Source organism: Besnoitia besnoiti, chromosome I (genome assembly GCF_002563875.1).
Source record: "Besnoitia besnoiti strain Bb-Ger1 chromosome I, whole genome shotgun sequence".
Taxonomy (NCBI): domain Eukaryota; phylum Apicomplexa; class Conoidasida; order Eucoccidiorida; family Sarcocystidae; genus Besnoitia; species Besnoitia besnoiti.
The window spans coordinates 4287300-4307201 of record NC_042356.1 but is presented as its reverse complement, the minus strand read 5'-3'; the positions used below and the strand labels follow the sequence as shown (position 1 = coordinate 4307201).

Sequence of the window (19902 nt, the reverse complement as noted above, 5' to 3'; positions counted from 1 at the left end):
CGGAGAGAATGTCGTTTGCGTTTGGCGAGAGCCACACCTGCGACGAATCAGGGCAGAGCCACGAAAGGCCGCTCCACGTGGTTTCTACAAAGCAGGGCTCACAACGACAGTGCACAGAGGCTGGCAACCTTGCGGGCGTGCCGCCTCAAACTTTATCATGAGCCAGTCGGAAGCCACTCGACAAGCCTTAACGAGAGGTCCCTCTCGAAGCGTATCAATAAGGCCGCAGCGAGGAAATCGGTGAGACCAACACACAACCTTGATTCAGTTCGGGATATCGAAGTCAGAAAAAAATGATTCGTTTCTCGTCCAGGAACACACTTTGGGATACATTCTGCACCCACAGAAACGTGCGTTCCTGAGAGCGGCAATACGACACACGGAAGTCAACCAGCGATGCGTCCGTGAAGTCCTCTACAGAAGAGGCGACTCGTCTCGACAGAAAGAATAAAAAAGCATTGGACCAAACCTATTCAAATCCTGATACAGAAACCCCCTAGCCGCTCACGACAGCAGACGAAGGATGATGCGAAAGGAAATCCGACCCTTCCTTTCTCACAGACGAACGGTTCATTTCCACTTCTTTAAACGGTTTACACAGATCTGCACCCGCACAGCACACCGCAACCGGGCTTCTGGCGCGTCGTGGTGTCCCTCTCGGCTCATCGTTCGTTTTCGGTCGGACTGGGGGTTCTTTGTTTCTGTTCAGAATATCTCGGAGCCGCGATTCTCCTTCACTTCCTCGCGCTAGCAAGAGAAACCTTCAGAGTCTCTCAGCGGCTTCCCGTGCTCCACTCGCTCCCCGCATGCATATAGAAACGTAGATGAAATCATAGCCGAAGTCTCTTGATCGCGCATGTAACTCGTGTACTCAAAGAGACATACTAATTTCTTTTGGCGATAAAGCCCGCAGGGCTTCTGCCGCGCATTCTGACCCTAACCGCCTCCTACGCACTTCTGTGACCATATATATATATATATATATATATATATATGCATATATTTTTGCATGATCGCGCGCCAATCTCCACACACAGGCAAGGCCCGTATGAATATGTATACGCGAGCGTTTAGGGATCTGGGAAGTGCAAAAACCCATACTGGCAATCAGAAGGGAATTCTGGGCATTTTCAGTCCAAAGAGCCTCCCGAGTTTGCTCGCAACGCGCCAGGTGGCGGCAAAGCAGAGTGCGTGCAGAGCGAAACCGAAGAAGTTCACTGCGATCGCAGAGATCACCATTTTTCGATAGAGAGGAGCCTCCTTCGAAATTGAACCCGGGAGAGAGAGTTCACCTTTCCCGCTCTCTCCGCTCTCCTCGTGCCTTGTGTCGCCGGGCCCGTCCTGATTTTCTCTTTTGAATAAGGATCGCCGGGCGCGAACAGAAGAGGCGGCCGGCTTCCCCACAGAGAGAGACAAAGATCCCGAAAAAACAGGTGACGACCGACGAAAGGCAGAAGACGTGGACGCGCGCGACAGTGGTCGCGAAGCCGATGTCCGGTCGAACGCAATACTGAATGGTTCGTCTGAGTTTGGCAAAAAGTACGCGCGAGTAATGATATGCCCCCTGTTACTCTGGTCCTGAAAGGTGCCTAGTGCGAGGTTCGCCAGGCTAGACAGAGGTGAGGTCGTGGCAACCTGCTGCGGCTGGCGAGAGTCCCGCCACGGGTCCGACGGTGGCAGCTCAAGAAAAAGGGGCTGCTCTGCGGGTGGATCTGAAAGGGCAGGCACAAGAGAAGCGCGCGGGGGCTTTACGTCGACTCTCCCTGAGTCGCCTTCCAGCGCGGACGCCGCCGACGCCCGACTCTCTGAGGCGCGCCTTTCGGAGGCGCGCCTTTTCGGCGCAGCCACGCCGCCGCGCGGAGGCGCCGCGTCACCTGTCTCCATTCCTCCCTGTAGGCCAGCTTCAGGGCGATCGTCGGCGAGATCAGAACTCGCTGCAGAGGATCCCTCAGGCGAAAGGCTGGGCTGCGGAAGGTCCTGAGCATGAGCCGCCGGGGACGCGCCGCTGACCTCTCCAGAGACCGAGGAAGAGACAGGCGAGCTAAGAAATGCGACAGCAGCGCGATTCGCTTCTGCAGGGGCGGACGCCTCCACCCTGGCTCCCTCTGCAGCCAATTCATCCGAATCGAACAATTTAGAACTCGAACTGTCCATGAGAGGCGATCCAGCTGACTGTAGCTCGTTCGTTCCCTCTCGAAGCGGAGAGGGAACGAATGATGGTGAAGGCGCAGTAGACGCAGCGGTGTTTCGCTCGTCGACCAAAGGAGCGGCACCACCGTTGGCAGCTGTGATAGGGACTGCAGGGGGAGTGAGAGGCGAAGAAGGCCGCTCGGAGGGCGCAACCGTCGGTGCAGAATAGATGGAGACAGGGACGGCCTTCTTCGTTCCCCCCGCTGAAGGCGGCGAAAGAGAAGCAGAAGACGACGAGGACGCAGGCGCAGACGAGAAGGCCGAGGGCAGCGGCACGTCCCCTGGCGCAGGGACGTGATGCTGGGGAGGCGCCGAGGAGGCCGCAGCAGACGGAGGAAGCTCAGGAGACAGAGAAAGCGAACCTGACGCGGCGGGGACAGACGCCTCGTGAGGCGGCCTGAGAGTCTTAGGCCGGAGCTCAGTTGCATCAAACGAGTGAGATGAAGCGGGAAGTCCGTCCCCCGCCGCAGGGGACGACGCAGGAAATGGCTTAGGGTTTAAAGGAGCACGGGATCGGAGCGGCTGGCTAGGTCCTGACGAAGAAACCAGCGACGGAGGAAAGCGGGGAAAGTGCGAAAAAAAGCGCGAAGCGTGCAGAGGAGGCGAGAGTGGCATGGATGAGACTTCGGGGAGCGACTGGGAAGAAACGACGTTGCACGCAGTTAGTTTGATCGCCGTTACCAGGCAGAACAAGGCCGCGGCGATGTGCAGCACCAGGCACCACGTGAAGAACCTCTGGAGGGATTGAACTTTGCACGACGTGCCGAGCTGCGCATGACCGGCGAGCGCCATGAAGCCGAAGGCAACACCGAGAAGCGTCACCATGAACTGCAGCACAGCAGAGAGGAAAAGCTCCTCCCTCCAGATGTTTTGCGAGAGATCCAGACTCCCATCGAGGCGCAGATACCGAAAAGATCCGAAAAAACCAACTAGAAGCAGACTCGTCGCGGTCACCAAGGCGAGAGCCCAGAGCGCCAGGACTTGCTGCACGTCGGGCTTGTAGGACGAGTCAAGAATGTCCACGCAGCACACGGTTTCCAACGCCTCCGTCCCAAAGATATCAGGTCCGTCGAGAGACTGGAGACACTCCTCCGCGTAGCAGTGCTCCACGGGCGAGACGCTGTGAGAATCGGGCGTCGAACTCCCGCAGGTTGCGCAGTCTTCTGGCAGGTCAGGAGACGGCGAGCGACGCGACGAAGCGTGCAGGAGCCTGCGCGCCGCGTTCCGCTCCTCGTCGCCCTCATCGATCTCTGCAGCATCGCCGCCACCCGTCAAAACGCCAGTCGGACAGGTGTTCATTGTGAACAAAAAAAAACAAAGAGAGATAGGAAAGGCTGGGAGCGAGACGTGAGACACCCGATAGGGGGACAGGAGGACGCGAGCCAATGCCGATTCTGAGAGGTCAGTATGCGACTTCTTCGGGAGTTACGAACGAGTTGCAGTTGGAATGGGTCGCCGAGAGAACGAGAAAAACGACGCATTTCGAGCTCCTCCTATACGTCCCAGCAGGCGACACGACTCATTGCCGGCGCCATGGAAGACATCTTGACCTCAACAGGCACTCGCTGATGAGTTCTTGGTGATCTACAGCAGAACAGCATCGCGCTGCTCCAGGCGCCTCCAGCTCCCACGCGACATGGAGAAATATGTCCCTTCCATCCCGAGAATTCTCTTCAAAGATCCGAATACCGTCGTTCAGCGGGTTAGGACAAACAGTCACAGAACCCTTGATGAAGACTGAACTCTCTTCTGTGTCTGAAGTCAGTTTTCTTCGGGTTCGACGATTCTCCTCGGAGAGGCGCGCAGTCCCGCGGCGAGATAGGCATCCAGTGACCTGAATGGAAGTTGGAAATTTTCCGCGGCGCGGAAGACAGACACGAGTGCTTGCGGAAGAGGAGAGACAGAAAGACTCAGTCACTTGTGCTGGATAAAGGTACGGAAACCAGCAAGACACTGCTTTCCTTCCGTGGGCTAGCGGCAGGCTTAGAGGGAAGCAGTGGAAACCCCCTGTCCGCCCCAGAGCGTCAGTGAGGTCACGCAGCGTTCGCTGCCTGGGTTCTAGTTACGGAAGATCACGGATCTTCTACAAATAAGGACGCTACGATCCGCTAAACGAGAAGACAGCGCCAGAACAGGCCATGCAGTCGCCTTTTCTTCTCATACCTGGCGTCGCGCGAGGGAGCGCAGCTAGTCGCGCGTCGGGATGGCAGAGTGCGCGAGCCTCTCTCTCACCACGGAGGGTTTTGGAGCGAGAGGCGCTCGAGTTCAGTGTCTCCTGGCAAGGCGTTGGTCCGATAGCTGGCGCAGTTTTCAGTCGTCGAGTTGCGTGGATTTTGTTGTCCGGGGCTCTGCTCTCGTGACGGATTTCCTGCCCTCCAACCATGAGATTCATTGCTCGCTCACGGTGTCAACCTCGCAGAGTATGGTCACCTCAGCGCACCGGCGAGAGGCTGCGCTTTACTCCGTTTTTCACTGTGTGAGCTCTGTCTCTGCTGGTGCGAAACGTGGTATGCTTATTTTCACTCGTATTCTCAGGCACGGTGTCTGAATAGCCTCGAGTTCAGTGTCATTTTCGGAGTAGGCGCCGCCCACTGCGACGGAGGCCAGCGGACCCGAGACGTAGGGTTGGTCGGCAAAACGCAGCGCGGACGCATCATATGGCGAAACATCGAGTTTCAACTTCATTTTATCTCACGGCTGGCTTAGTGTGGTCTCAGCCGATCGGCGTGTCACGCCCTTTCAGCTCCTGCAGAAGGATCTAGTGTCGCAACAGAGCATGCCATTGACTCAGGTCTCTCCCCCGTCTACGGGGCATCTGTTGCCAGTCGCCTCTGCCGCCAGTGCTGGCGATTGGCACCCCTCGCCTGCGCGTCGAAGACCGAGCCAAGTGTGAGCAGGTTTTTCGACAACTTCACGGTCCACCCAAGATGACTCTGACGTCTTCGCGTCCGCACGATTGATCCGTGAGCCACGCGTTGAAATATTCCGCAGTCTCTTACTTCTCACGGCTCGGGACGACGCCAAATGGGACCTCGGAGGCGTATCTAGATTCCGCGCTCTGCCTCGCACGGCGGCATACAACTGGAGCGCTGCCTCTTCCGTATCGGCGCAAGCTAGCCAGAAGGCGCGTGCCCCTGTTCATTTTCGCGCAGGAACTGAGCCGAAGCTCGGCGGACTTTCATTTTCCTCTCGGCTCCACTTCTCAGATCAAGCGGCATTCACTGGAAAAGGAAATCCGCAGTTTTTCTGAGCTGGGCGCGTCCAAGTCTTGACTGAGCCCGAGTACCTCCTGAATATCATCACAGTCCGTTAGATCCGCAAGCGTTTGGGGAAAAGGGGGGAAGCAGGAATTCACAGAAGCAACGAAGGAGCGCAGAGATCCGGTGGCAGGTTTCTTTATCCAGTGCCTCCTTTTTCGGACGGAGCGCCAGCTAACTCGCAATTTTTTCTTGGCCTTCGTTTCTCTCCTCGCGGATCTACATCTCCCTGCGTTTCACTAGACGCTTCGCGGTCGGCTGCTACACGAGTCTCGAGGAACTCCCTGTACTCGTTTGCTGTCTTGCCGCTTGATTCCTGCCTCGCTCGATACCGTTGTTTCACCTGTTTCCGCCTTCTCGTCTGCGCCCCTTCACTCCCTTCCGACTTTTGCCTTCGTTTGCGCCGCCGCGCGGGTCAGTCGCCCTCAACCAGGCTCCTCCGTTCGCTAAGCGACGATGACGCATCGCCTCTATGCGGCCGCGGGTCACCTGACCGGGGGTCCCCCCACCGAGGCGTCCGAGGCCGGCGACTGTGACGGGGACTTCTCGCTGAAGAATCCGCGGTTTCTGGCGGCTGTCTGCGAGGAGTTGAAGCGCCGGGACAAGCAGGGCACGGGGCTGGTGACGGCTGACAAGTTCAACGCAGCTCTGGCGGACATGAATGTGAAATACGGCACGCCAGAGGCAGACCTGATCATGCGGTACTGCCAAGTGACCGATGACGGGTACGTCCTCTTTAAGGAGCTGATGCTGGCAACGTACAAGTACTCAAAGTGCTTCGAAGACAACGTCGCGGAGAGCATCGCCTCGCGAGCCACTCTCGACCGTGGGCGCCTCGCACGGCCGCCGCCGCTGCCGCAGACCTGCAAAACTGCGGCCTCGGCGCGGGCGTCGAGCGCCGATGCGCTGGTCGGCACGGGGTCTTCCTGGGAAGCCGAGATGAAGCGCGACGCACAGAGACGCGTGTATACCCCCGAGATCACCGACGCGATTCGGCGGCTGTACGCGCAGTGGGATCGCAGCTGCCTGCGAGACTGGCAGTTCAAGCAGGCGCTCCAGCAAATGGACGTGACGGTCACGCCCGAATTCGAGAAGCTGCTCTCGACCTACGGCCCGAGTGGCTCCGTCACCTTTTCGCAGGTGCTTCAGGCGCTCATGACCAGCGACAGCGGCTACCTCGCTTCCTCGTCCCAGCGCAAGTCCCGCAGTCGCCGCGCGTCTGACATTCCGCTCCCCACCGAGGCTGATCGCGCAGCCTTCTACGAGCCGCGTCGCAACCCCGTCACCTGGGCGCAGCCTCAGGCGCTCCAGGGCATCCCCATCGATGCGAGTGACGTCCAGCAGCACGCGCTCAAGCTGCCGCTGACCGCCGACCCACGAGACGGTCAGGCCTCCTCCGCCGGCGAGGCGAGCGAGACGTGTCTCTCCAAGGGGCAGGACTCGGAGGAGGAGGCGACGACGGCGACGGCGACGCTCCACGAGAAGTTCGGCTTTTTGAAGAAGCTCGTTGCGCTCTACTTGGCTGACCGCATCTCCTCGACGCAGTTCCGGAGGCACCTCGTCGATGGCGACGTCCCGATCACCTCCGAGCTCGACTCGCTCATCCGCGCCCACGAGGCGGACAACGGTGGGCATTTTACCGCTTTCGTTGTCGCGGTCTTCCGCGCGGCGGAGGAGAGCGAGACGTACCGAGGCGACATGCGGAAAGCCGCCGAAGAGCAGGGCGAGGTGTACAGAAACCCTCGAGACACGCCTTACTTGGTGACAGATCAGCTGCTGCCGGCGGTCGGCGGCCCCGTCGCCTCGCGGAGGAGGAACTCCACCGGCTGCATATCTACGCCGGTCGTGACCGTTGAAGAGGTTCCGGAGGATCCTGTCCGCATGAAGTGCGTGTTCCAAGACGCTGACGACGAGAGACTATACCCAACGGGCACCAGAGGAAGCGCGTACGGAGGCAAGTCCGACGTCTACCTGGACAAGTTTGGAGGGCGAATGAACGTCCCCCTCGACTTTGGCGCGCCGCAGCACGAGTCGCTCGCGCTCGCGAGCAAGGCCTCGGCTGACCGCAGCTACTATGGCCATGGTGACATCATCTCCTGGGGAAAGACTGGGGACGCGCACGTCCCCAGTGCCTGAGGGCCTTACAGTTGCGGCCTAGAAGCAGGGTAGCGGGGAGAGTCTTTGGTCATGTTGGGGATGTTTCATTCATCCCCGATGTTTTGATCGCGGCGCCTGCTTGCGCACCGTCGCAACTCTATCGCTGCTGGTTTTCCTTAATTTTTTCGGTCCCGTTTCTTCTACGCATCTGAAGGCGTCACTCGCACGCGAATGTCCGTATATGGCGTGGCGAAACGCTTGCTGCAGCGGCTGCAAAGGCGTTTATAGTGAGCGAAGACCCACATATCTATCTCCTGGGCGTGCATATACGCAGCATCGGATACGGTGCGTATGTAGGTGCAACTACCGATGCGGCGTGTAGACATACTTAGTAGGTATACTTCTATTTGTGTGCTACTCGGAATGAATATGGCATGTATGGTTTGTTTTTAGAGTGAATTTTATCGTTTCGGCACCGCCTTAATCGAACATCCCGCTACCCTTTCCCAGAGAAACGTGGTTCGGGCTTCTGCTCGGATGCGTCGACGTTTCTGCTGAACAGCGAAAACACATGCATCAAACGCAAAACGACGCGAGCGGAAGTCCTCAGACCTGCCGATGCAGCTCAGCTGTCAATGTAAAGTCATCAACAAGGCTATGCACCGTTACTTAGGCTCGGCCGCATGTCACTCATAAAAATCTATAACCGAATGACCTGGCATTTTGAATCCATGAACGCATATATAGGGCGTGAGTGTGTCTAACACGGCGGGTGAACGCTGCGTGAGATGAAGGCGGCTGTGCTGAGTTTCCTCTTGGCATAGGCTAACACAGCAAAGATTGCATACAAACAATTTACTGGTGGCCATCTCTCTGCTGCCAAGCAATCCTCCCGCGATTGCATTCGCGACATCTTTCTGTGCCGTGTGTATATAGTACATGTAGATATTTACACGTAGATATACGTCGGCGTCAGCCCCTGCTGAAGAGTGGCACTATGCGGGATGATAGGCGCCCTCGCAAGTCTCCTCACGCGGTCAGCCTAAGCGGCTAGTTCGTTCGGAAGAAAGAACTGGTGCCGATGCCTGTCTCGCCACAACGCGTGCAATAAGCTTAAAGTCCTGAACGGTAGTTCTCTTCTCTGCGAGAGGGAGCTGGACGTGGCGCACGCAAGCGAGCGACACGCTAACGACCCCTGGGGAAGCTGAGAGAAAAGCACAGGAAAGCGGCGACGCAGACTTTTTGACACGACTCCATTTCGGAGAACCTTCTTCCGAGGCCCTTGTTCGCTCGCATGCCCAGCAACGCCGGCGAAAATCGCCTGCGTCTACGCGAAAGATCGCACTGCATGCACGCGAAATTTTCCTAAATTGTGTGGGGGTAAAGAAAACAAAGCCTCTGAGGACACTCTCCTTCTTTTCAACAACTCTCTGGCCGTTACTGTCGCTTTCCTTCCTCTTCGCTGGGCAAATTTGCGCCAGTTGTCTCTATTCAGCCCTCGGCAGTCTGCTGCCGCCGTCAGGTGACTCTTTTTCGCAGCGCGGCGCTCAGTCGTCACGTCGCGATGCAACCGATTGTTGTCATGCCTCCCTCTTTCACATCAGAACTCCCGCTTATGAATCCTACGGCGCACTTCTGTCACCCACGACATTGTGCGGAGCGTGGTTCGCCATTCTTCGCGTTTGAGCACCGACGGTTTGCTGTTTAGATGTAACTTGTATTGAGCGGCTCACGCGCTCGCAGGGTGGAGATTGGGCCTTTCAGCGCACAAGCCTCACGTTTTTAACTTCGTGTACGTTTTCTGGGGCATTTTCTTGTCCATATACTACCTCCCTTGTCTCTGTGAACGCCGGCAACCCCGTTTTGCCAGGGAGTTAGAGGCGATTGAGCATCTTCGTACTCAGTACGTCGACGCCATCCGCCTGCTGCGGGAGGTCTCTGGATTTTCCTTTCTGCGTCGAGCCTCATCTCGGTGTTGCGGTTCTGAGGGGACTTCAGCGAGTGCAGGGTTCAGGGCTTGAAGCACTTCGCGCTTCAACATGGGAAAGCCTGAGCACGCACAGAAGTCTTCGCGGGTCTCGCGCCTTCCGGCGCTGCCTTCTCACTTCGCGCCCTTCTCGGCACAAGAGGAGGAGGAGCTGAACGACGACGAACAAGCTCTCCTTCTTGCGCAGTTCCGCCAGAAACTGAACGACATCCACGGCGACGCAGCGCGCCGTGCAGACGAAGAAGAAGAGGATGATGAACAGCTTCAGCGCCTTGCTGAGCTCGGCTACACCAAGCTCCCCAATGAACGGGTCCTCAACAAAGCCAGTACGTCTGCTGCAGTCTTGGGGGCGTGGAAAAACAAATGATATATAGTAGATAAATCCTATGTACACGGTTGTGTTCACGTGGCTATAGAGACGTCTGCTGTGGCCTCTCTCTATCTGTATCTCTGCCGCTGGTGGCGCTCGACTATTTCCCTTCTTCCTGTGAAATCGCCTGTCGGCTGCAGAGTGGATCGCGCGTCCTTCCGCCGAGCGCGAATGCAACCGTGCTTTTCGCAGAGTCTCCTGCGCCTGGTTTGCGGGGATCTTCCAGACCCCTTATCGCGTTCAATTTTCTTCGTAAACATGTGAACCCGCGAAGGGGCTGCAACTTGCACCACGTGAAGCAGCTCCACCTTCGAAGCGTCGCTTTGAGAGTTGAGCGGCACGTATGTGGAGAGTTTGTGTGAGAGCGGCAAACAGCTCGCCGCTGCGACGCGTGCTGCTTCTTTTTGGGATGATCTCTGGTGTTTCTGCAGTGTGATTTCATGTATATATGTCCATTCGTGTCTGAGCATCCATCTGCATCTCCTTACAGTATACACATAATTATTTCACGACCTGTGTTTTTGGTTTCCCTCAGATCAGAAGGCCGTCTCCGCCGCTGAGCAGCGAGGCCAGAGTCGCGGCATGATTGCCGTCAACGATATTCCAGGTGCGTGTGTCGACCTGAGTGTTAAGCTTGCTGACGACTCTGTGTAGACTCTCAGGTCGCTCGCTCATCGTGCGTGGAATAGCCTGGAATTTTTCAAAATGCGTCATGCTTGTTCCTGAGGAAGCGGGAGGCGCTGGAGGTCATGGAAAACGAATCTAAACAGTCGAGCTTCGGTGCGGTTTCCCTCGAGTTTTGGGGTGTTCTTTGCCTCGCTGCGCGAGTCTGACTTTTCGTGACGTCGTCTAGCGGCGACCTCGAGGGGTTTCGCCGCTGGTCGTCACCCCTCGATTCGAGTTGACTCCAGTCGTCGTTGCCGTGGTGAAGTACATTCTGCGCGAATTTTCGCTCACGACGCTTGGCTTCGTGGGCTCCCTCCCTGGCGGCTTGATTCGCGGTTCGGGTGGTCGTTTGCGCTGCAGGCCTGGAGCAGAAACTCGAGGAGATCCGCTACAAACCCCCAGCGGGCATGCGCCGGGTGCCGTGGATTGAGACGCTCGCGGTGGTCGCCGCGCCTGTGAGCGGTGCTGAGAAGAAAAGTGAAGAGGCTGAGGACGGCGACGAACTCGGCGAAAAGAAAAAGAAATCCATCGGCGCCAACCAGGATCTGGAGAGAGAAAAATACTTGTAAGACCGCGGCCCTGATGGACCCCCGAGGGGCGCCTATGCACACGCGAGTGCGCGCGCGACGAGGAGCGTTCTCCGACGTGTCTCGAGTCTCGCTGTTGCGGTGAATAAACGTGCGCCACGGGATGAGTGAATACATTCCCATCTACACGTCCGACTACGAGGAGCCGGCCTCATCTTCTGTGTGAGATATCTCCAGCTGGAGCTGGTTTGCCTAGCGTGCATCGCCGCTCGAGATGCGCGTCCAGCCATAGGTGTATCTATGGGCACATGTGTGCGCACATATTCGTGAGGGTCGGTCGAGCGGATTTCTGCGGTGTTTGTCTTCGGTGTGGCTAAATTCGCTGCCCGCGGCGCTAGCCGGACAAGCGCCCGGGTCACTGTGCGTTTTTTCTCTATGTTTTTTTCTTTTCTCAGCATGCGCCTGACCTCGAGCGCGGCTGTGGTGGCGCTCACGCGGCTTCGGCAGCGGCGCCTCAAGTTCACCCGTCCCTCGGACTTTCTGGCAGAGATGCTGAAGACTGACAATCACATGGCGCGCGTGCGCGAGCGGCTTGCGGCTGAGAAGGAGCATTTGGCGGACTTCGAGGAGAAGAAGCGGAAGAAGCTGAACAAGAAGTTCAATCGCTCGAGCGGGCACAAGCTCGTCCGCGAGCAGGAGGAGGCGCGCCGCCGAAACGCGGAGCTGAAGGAGATCGCCGCGTGGAAGAAGGAGCGCGAGAAGAACGCGAAGCAAACCAGGTCCGGTGGCGAGTTCCAAGATCCTGAGTCGGCCTTCGACGCGTGGATCAAGAAGAAGGACGTGCAGACCCGCGCCGAGGAGCTTGAGCAGAAAAGGCTCCGCCGGAAGCGCATGCGCGGCGAACTCCAGGGCGAGCGCGAGGGAAACAAGAAACGCCAGCGAAACAGGTGGAACAGAAAGCGAAAGTAAAATCCACGCCACGGCTGAAGTCAGTCGACGCGTCTGTACGAGAAGCGCTTAGGAACCGAAGTGCAGAACGAAGTCTCGGTGGATTTGTCAGGCAAGAAAACTTGCGGGCACTCGCGTAGACATGTGCGTCGCTCATTTGTGCTCGTGCTCGCTCGTTTTGGAAAAAAGGAGAGTAGACCCCAGGGAAAGAGCGCGAGGCGTCTTTCACGTGGCGTTGCACACAGTTTTCAGAATTCAGGTGCTTTGCCTGCGTCAACGGGCAGCGCGCGGTTTGCGTGCGCGTATTTGTACCCTCGCCACCAAACTCAGCAATCTGTTTATGTCTAGTCTGGTTTCAAGAACCGTTTTGATCTACTCCCCCACGCGAAAAGAGACAATCACGTTTCTCTGGTGGGGCGGAGCTCCGGTTCTCAGGTAGACTTTTGGCAAGAGGCGCGCTATGTAGCTACCAGTCTTCAATTCACGTCTTCAGCACTGATATTTAGGAGGGCACGCGTCAGCGGGTGCCACGCGAGATTCATATTCTGCTGATCGTTTCTTTCTGAAAACGAAAAGACGGGAGTTTCACGAAGAAACACACCAAGCCTGCGCTCGCGATTTCCTGCGGCACGGTCACCGTGCGCGTTTTGTAGAATTCTAGCATAGAGGTTGTAAAACAAGCCGAATACGGAAACAGGCCATTTTACGTCTGGTGAGCGATTCAATGCACACGAAAGGGAAGCCCTGCATGAACAAGCGCCCCGAAAACTGAAGTACAGAAGAATGCGCGGTGCATGTACCACGAGATCGTCTTCTGCCCTGTCTGCTTCTCCGACGTCAGCCTTCGTGGCGGATTCGCTTGGAATTGCCTGATTGAGCTCACGATAAGTGGAACGTAACATCTACATATCACGGGCAGCAGCTACGCCCCTGCGCATGTCGTTTCCAAGAGACTGTTTATGTCAAACGCATTCCTGTCGCTGCTCCCCCTGGAGGGGGTTTGAGCCGTCGGTAGTCTAGTCCTTGCTCCAAGCAGAACTAACGACTCGAGGATGACAGCTCGGCGAGGTATCACCGGCTATGGCGCAGGTAATGGGGCTGTGCACTTGCTGATTCAAGCATCAATTATGTATTCACCATTTGTCCTCAACTCTGGGCATGATAGACATCCCGCATCTGTTTCATACGGCTCTGACGGAGGTGGCGCTCGTGAGTGCGTCAGCCTTGAGAAACGGGTGACAGACCTCACAAGCATCCACGGAAAGGCCTGAGCCCCCGAGTCAGTCCGATCGAGACTTGCTGCAGGAGCGCTTGTAGCCATCTATCGTGTTGATGGTAACCACTACAGCTGAACACCACTGGTAAAATTGCGACATGCCCCCAGTATCGACGGGCAGTAGCCCGAGTGTACTGATCCTCTTCCTCCTCGTTCCGTAGCTGCCGCCAAGTTGTCTGCTACATGTGTCCCTGCTAGTGTTCCCTGTTTGTGCGGTCTGCTTTGTCAGCCCAATCTCCCTCGAATCGTCCTGCGACGCATCAGAAGCGCACATTTTGGGTCGAAATAGAGGACGGAGGGGGCAAACAGCGAGTCAAGTTCGAAGGCCTGCAAAGAGAACAAACACCACGCATGCATGCACACTGGCGGCCACGTCGACTATGACGCGCGGGCCCTTCTTTGCATTGGTGGCTTGCAAGGCGGTTTCCTTTTCTCTCTCAGTTGAATGGGGTATAAAAGAGGAACGAAGGAGGAGATTCAGAGTCAGGCGAGAACGACTGCTACTAGAGTGACGCGACAGAAAAGAGTCAGCGGGGCCTCGCTGTATTTCTCTTGGATTATGGCGGTCTCGTCAATCCGGTTCTCAAGCATTCAGCTCGACGTCGCCCAAATAGCCAGTGTACATACCCTTCACAAAAGTTTATGAACGCGCCCAGATACACTTTTCACCCACCTCGTGGAAGCGCGGTGACTGTTTCGCTGGTTTTCGCCGGCCTCGAAGCGTGTTTTCGCTTGCTTTTGCTTCCACGATCAGCTCGACCGCATGGCGGCTTGACGACAACTTCGTTACCTATCGGTCGGTGAGGAAAATCTCCTGCACAGCTGTTATGTTGTGACCGGAACGAGTCCCGCTCGACAAGTTTGGGCATGACTGGTCAAATTCCGTTGCAGTGAGGTGCAGTGGAGGGAGCAGGTTCCACAGCGGTGTCTCATTGGACGGGCGCCCGTTTTACAAGTGTGTACGCATCGCATGCGTCGCTCCCCAGTCTCTGGAAACGAAACATCGTCTCTGTGTCGCTTGATTCGGCCTAATCACTGGGGCGTTATCGGATTTCACGTTGATCTGCGCTCTGCGCCATTCCGTGTTCCAAGTGCGCAGCCTCGGGGGAGGCTCTGTAATCGGCCTCGTCTTCGCATTGCTCCTGATTCCCGTAGCGCCTCTCATGACTTTTCTGCCACGCACCAGCTCGCCTCTGCTGTGTTGTTCCTCCGTGCTTGTATTTTCATCTCATTTCTGCCTGCGCCTTCCGCGGACTTGCCTCTGCTCTTTTCTTCCCAGTCGTCTCCTTCCTTCTTTTCCCTTTGCGTCGTTGCTCCCTGGCGTTTTGGGTAGCTTTTTGCACTTCCGCGACGTGTGACTCCAAAGATGTCAGACAGCGAACCCACGGCGGAGATGGCAGCTGCGCGTGCCCCGGGCGCGTCTTCTCCTCGCCCAGCTGGCGACGCCTTCTCGGTCTCTACGCTCCCTCTCTCGGCGCGGCGCGCGGGCGCGGGCGGCCTGGACACGGCACGCGTAGCCCCCTCGATTTCGTCTTCTGCGCTGAACACTTCCTTGGAAAAGGAGGTCTATGAGTACATTCCAGATCCCGCAGTCTCCCTTGCGCCGCAGACGTCGCAGGCCGACGCGCTCTCCGGGGCCCCCGTGCGCGCCTTCAGGGCGAAGAGCTGCGATGTCGACGAGGAGAGCCTGGAGCCCGGCGTGGCCTTCGAGACCTTCCGCGGCAAAACGTACAAGACGACGCAGTTCGACCAAGGCTTCGCCAAGCAGCCCACGATGAGACGGCGCATGACTCGCGCCTTCGAAACAATGGCGGACTTCGAGCTCTCGCCTGCAGCCTCGCAACGGGGCGGCGAAAGCGTCCAACACGTCTCCTCGGTAAGCGAAAGAAAGCATTTTGACTTACGACAGGCGGGCGCGAGAGCGCGCCGGGATGGTGACCACAGTGTCCTGGAATGAGGAAAGAGAAAAACAGTGGCGGCTGAAAGGCAATTTTTATTTGAAGCTCCAGTCGCCCGCGCGAGCTCGTTTTCTCTCTTATGTTATAGGGCAAAATAGAGATGTGTGTATCGGTATGTGTGTGCGCGGAGGCAGACACGACATGCATGTCTGCGACATCGCTCCTTCGGCGTCCAGCCACGGTGTATCCATGTGCCTGGCTTCGCTTCAGCTAAGCACCACCGGACGATATTCTTTCGAGAGCGTGTCTCAACGGTGCCGCGTGCCGTCCTTCTTGACATTTTTGTGAATGGGAGGGGGAACATGCATATGTATAGTCGCGTATACAGCACACCATGCGGCAAAGCATGCAGGCCTTGTTGTGATGTAGCCGCGTGGAGGACGTGGGACAGCGGCGAGTAAGCCGACGATGAGAGCGACGCTGGGGTTTTTTTCTCCTTCTCTTCATTTTGGGGTAGTGAGCGCTGCGCGCGAAGTTCCACAGACCGCCGCATGCATGCGTGTGGGCTCTCCATGCAAGAAATGGACAATTCCTTCCCGCGCTACCACGCAGTCCCGCGCGTAACGCGACGCTGGCGGGTGGTTCTTCTTCCAGGCGTGGGGGTGGACTCGCGCGGAGGTATGTGAGAAATCGCTACGACGCCTCGCTTGTCTAACGCCTCGTAGACAGACTGTATGTGACTCGATGTGCCCGCATGTGCGTGCATGTATGTGCGCTGCGCGCTTTCCAGTCACGGAGCAGAGGGATGTATTCGCAGGCAGCTGCGGTCTGTCTGCACGTGTGTGTGCCTGTCTGTGGATGCGGCCTGGTGCCCAGATGTCGATTTTCGAGCTCGGAAACACGTGCTTCGAGACGCCTTTGGGAAGACTCCAGCGCCTGCGCATGGAGGTCGAGGAGATGCTGGACTTTGTTTCTTCCTTCATTGTCCGGGAGCGCGTGAACGACGACGGAGACGCGGAAGCCAAGGACGCAGAAACGAACGGCGGACCGGTGCTGAGAACGATGTACACGCAGAAGATCCTGACGCCTGAGGAGAAGCAGACGCTGCTCTTTGGCCGCGATCCCGTCTCCCTCATGGGGGAACTCGATTGCCTCCGCATGCAGGTGAGCAGGTGCCGCCCTGCTGTCGGCGCGTAGAGGAAATTATTCTTCCCTGTTCCCCCCCCCCCCTCCCCCCCTTACCCCGTGCTCGGCATTGCCTCGCTCAGCTTCAGGGACTCGTGACTCTCGCCTTCGCAACTCTCTGAACCGACAGGGATTGGCACTTTTCTTCTACCTTGCGAGCCGTTGCCTGCGCTGTTCCGTAGAGTCTCGTGCGCTGCCTGCCGGTTGCCACATGTGCACGTACCACATTTCATTCCGCCTCGCGCGTTGCCGGTAGCACTCTAGGCGGGGCGTAGGGACGCGTACAGGCAAAGCCGCGCAGACGCCTGGTCACGCACAGATGTCTCGGTCCGCGCATGCGCCGCAGAGGGCGCACAGCTGCCCTTCTCTCTGCGTCCTGTGCCCGCTTGTGTCTGACACACCACGCGCGAAAAGCTCCTTGCCGAGGCGTTCGCTGTAGAACGCGACAAAAAGCGTCTCATGTGCGCGACGCGTGACCTCCCGCCTGGCTTCTGCAGATTCTGAGCGTGATGAACGACCCGTCGCTCCAGCGACTGCTCGCCGGCGTCGAACCAACCACGGGCAAGAAGAGCGGCAGCCAGCTGCTTCTCCAGCATCTGTCGCAAGTGCAACAAAACCTTCAGACAGTCGCCAGCGCATGCACGAAGGAAGCTGGCGACGCGCCAGCAGGTAAGTGTCGCTTTAGCTGGAATCCATCAGGGGTGGCGGGAGGGGGGGTTCGCAGGCACGCGGAGGCCAGACGAGTCGCGGTGCGTGAGGTTGCAGGACGCCGAGAAGGCGCAGGAAGTTCGGGCGGTGTAGTGGGGCGTGCGTGTTGTCCTCGCGGCAGAGGAGAACGTAAAAAGATTCACAGCCAGGGCATTGCGTGTTTGAAGTCTTTGGTGCGCTTGGATTGCCTTGGCCTCTCCGGTGAGCGGCGTGGGTGTTTGTAGAGCAGAAGAAGGAGGATCAAGAGAAGGCCGCAGAGCCCCAGGGAGACACCGGGGCGGCCCGCGTCGTCGCGGGCTCGACGGGCTCGACAGGAGAAGCTGCGAACGCCGGAACGACTCAATACGACATCTACTGCGTCCCTTCACTCAGGCCTCTGCTGGAAAGCAGCAGGTGAGTTCTTTATCCGTTCATTTTCGGTGTGTGCGCATGATAGTTTGATATATTTTACTCCACTTCTGTGCGCAGAGGACTACGTAGGCCGTGCATGCGCCTCAGAGCAGAGTGCAGCCGCCGGGAGTCAGCCGCTGCGCCGCAGCAGCAAGGAAGACTTGCCCTCGATAGACATATATATATGTTCACGCATGCAGGTATTTTCTATGCGCCCCGAAAAGTGGGACTAGAGTGGATCTCGATTTTTGAGCGGCGCTGCGCGTCACTTGTGGGTGCTAGAGGATGCGAGCGTTCTGAACACTGTGGCGATGCGTATCGTAAATCCGCGGTCACCGTGACGGCTGCAAGCTTGGTGGTGCGCGTTGGGTGGTGTCGGATGCGCGGCGCGCCGAGGCGCTTGCTTGGGCGAAAGGCTGCAGTTGTCTCGTACCTCGAAGGCGATCTGTCGCCGGGGCCCCGTATGGGCGTCTCTGAGGTCAGAGTTCCATTCACGGGTAGATTTCTGAATGCATAGGGATCCCATTGTAGTAAGTGTGACAGGAAGGCTAGCTGTAGTTGTTGTCTAGTGGATGGTGCATGCTTGGTGTGTCTTCGTTTTTCAAGAGTCGCGACGCTCGAGAGGCGTCTCGCGCAGGTCGAGGGCCGCATTGGGATGAGCAGCATCAGCTTGTTGCCCTTCGCCGACCTCCAGCAGGCTGTCACAGCCATCTCCCAGAAGATCTCCTTGCTCGATCAAGCGAAAATTGAGCAGCTGCACAAGCGCACGCAAGTGAGGAGCTGCAGAGGCGGAGACAGACAGGAGCAGGTTTTTTTCCCGTATGGTTTTCGTCCTAGGATTTAGAGTGGAGCTGTCTTTCGCTGGCGTGTGCATCGGGCTCCACTGTTTGGAGAAGTTCGGTTCGGAGGAGCATCTGGAGTTCATACGGCGAGAGGCTCGCTGGAAGCTCTTCGCAACTTGGCGTCGAGGTCTGGGTTTCCTGGTAGGTCGCGTCCCCCCCCCCCCCCCCCCCCCCCCCCCCCCCCCCCCCCCCCCCCCCACGGAAGCAGCAAGGTGGTGTGATGTGTGTCTCTGCAGTCCCTGCTTCACGAGTTGCATGCGCTCCAGCACCGGCGGCGAGAGATGGATTCGCACGTGGCTCCGCAGCTCGACCGCCACGGCGATTCCGAGGGGCGAAACAGCGATGGAGGCCGCGACGCAAAGGGCGGTTCGCGAGCCGGGGCGGGGGATGACCAGCGTGTCGAGGATATGTTTGATCTTTGTGAACGCTGGAAGAGCGCCGCTGCGGCGCTACCCTCCGTCGTCGAACGCCTCAGGGCCTTGAAAACCCTCCACCAAGAGGCAGGCGGCATTTCTGTGCGCCTCGGAGGTGAGAGCGGCAAGACACGGTCTCCGGGCCTCCCCGAAAAGCCGTAGAACTCTTCTTCCGCAGCGGCCCTCGCTCATCTGGGGCTTGATGCTGTCGAGGCGCGGCTCGTGCACAAGGCAGAAACACCAGTTTGTCACTCAGAAATCCACATGTAGACGATGACGCAAGCCTATTATACAACGTCAGAGTCCGGTTGCGCTGTCTCTCTAGAGTCGTGGTATAAGCTGGTGGATGCAGCTCCAAAAGAAAGTTGCTCTTTTTTCGGGAAGCGGAGAGTTTGGTCCTTGGGTGTCTTTTGCTTCTTTTTCAGTGGCGTTTTCCTTTTTTGTGTTTGTCGAGTCTGACAGCCAGCAACACGCGTTGCGGGATTTTTTTTTTTCAGTGATTGAAGAGCAACAGGGCGAGCTTCAGTCGATGCTCACGTCGGCAGAGGAGAACGTCGAGCGTCTGCAGCAGACTGTGATGGAGACTGTCGCGTGGGCGCGCAATACAGTCGAGGCGCTCCAGTGGCGTCTTCAGCGCCTGGAGCACGGTGACGAGACAGAGAGGTCGACGAAGAGCGCAACCAACAGAGAGAAGGGAAAGCTTAAAGAAGAACTCACCAAGTCAAAGGGAGACAAGGAATTGAAGCCGATGGCTGCAGGCCAGGCAGATGCGGAGAAGGAGAACAAGGGCGGCGAGGCGATTGAGCCCGTTGAAAAAGCAAAGGCTGAGGCAGCAGGCACACAGGAAGACGCTGGAGCAGCGGTGAGGCCCGAAGAAAAAGAGGACGCAACAGACGCGGCAGAAGCGCCCGCGGAGGAATCGTGAAGGGAAAAAGACTCGCTTGAGGCGAAAAAAACGAGCTGCCAGCCGATGTGCGTACTCGAGCAGATCGTCACGTCGCGGGCGCAGCGTCGAGCTCCTTCGGGGTCGACACGCGGTCACTGCTGGCAAGAGCGTGAACCGTTTTCATCTCTCCCAGTGGGGGAATCTCTAAGGCGCCTGGTGTGCCGGAGTAAAAAGAGACTGAGGCTACTATTCATATATATAC

The 19902-nt window shown here is 57.7% G+C and overlaps 4 protein-coding genes across 4 annotated transcripts; 3 read left to right on the top strand and 1 right to left on the bottom strand.

Annotated features, from left to right (window-relative positions):
- Positions 1-1107: 1107 nt before the first annotated feature.
- On the bottom strand, positions 1108-3489 carry BESB_006250 (uncharacterized protein; the record flags this gene model as incomplete). Its single annotated transcript, XM_029359380.1, has 1 exon — positions 1108-3489. One exon carries the CDS (start codon positions 3487-3489, stop codon positions 1108-1110), a length of 2382 nt encoding a protein of 793 aa, XP_029222293.1.
- A 2414-nt stretch (positions 3490-5903) lies between these two features.
- Positions 5904-7583, top strand: BESB_006240 (uncharacterized protein; the record flags this gene model as incomplete). Its single annotated transcript, XM_029359379.1, has 1 exon — positions 5904-7583. One exon carries the CDS (start codon positions 5904-5906, stop codon positions 7581-7583), a length of 1680 nt encoding a protein of 559 aa, XP_029222292.1.
- A 2000-nt stretch (positions 7584-9583) lies between these two features.
- BESB_006230 (uncharacterized protein) lies at positions 9584-12063 on the top strand (the record flags this gene model as incomplete). The annotated part of the gene is made up of 4 exons (XM_029359378.1): positions 9584-9857; positions 10437-10508; positions 10928-11132; positions 11550-12063. 4 exons carry the CDS (start codon positions 9584-9586, stop codon positions 12061-12063), a joined length of 1065 nt encoding a protein of 354 aa, XP_029222291.1.
- Positions 12064-14684: 2621 nt separating this feature from the next.
- Positions 14685-19679, top strand: BESB_006220 (uncharacterized protein; the record flags this gene model as incomplete). Its single annotated transcript, XM_029359377.1, has 7 exons — positions 14685-15194; positions 16093-16380; positions 16899-17070; positions 17334-17502; positions 18106-18271; positions 18578-18869; positions 19252-19679. The coding sequence occupies 7 exons, from the start codon at positions 14685-14687 to the stop codon at positions 19677-19679; spliced, it is 2025 nt and encodes a 674-aa protein (XP_029222290.1).
- Between the last annotated feature and the right edge of the window lie 223 nt (positions 19680-19902).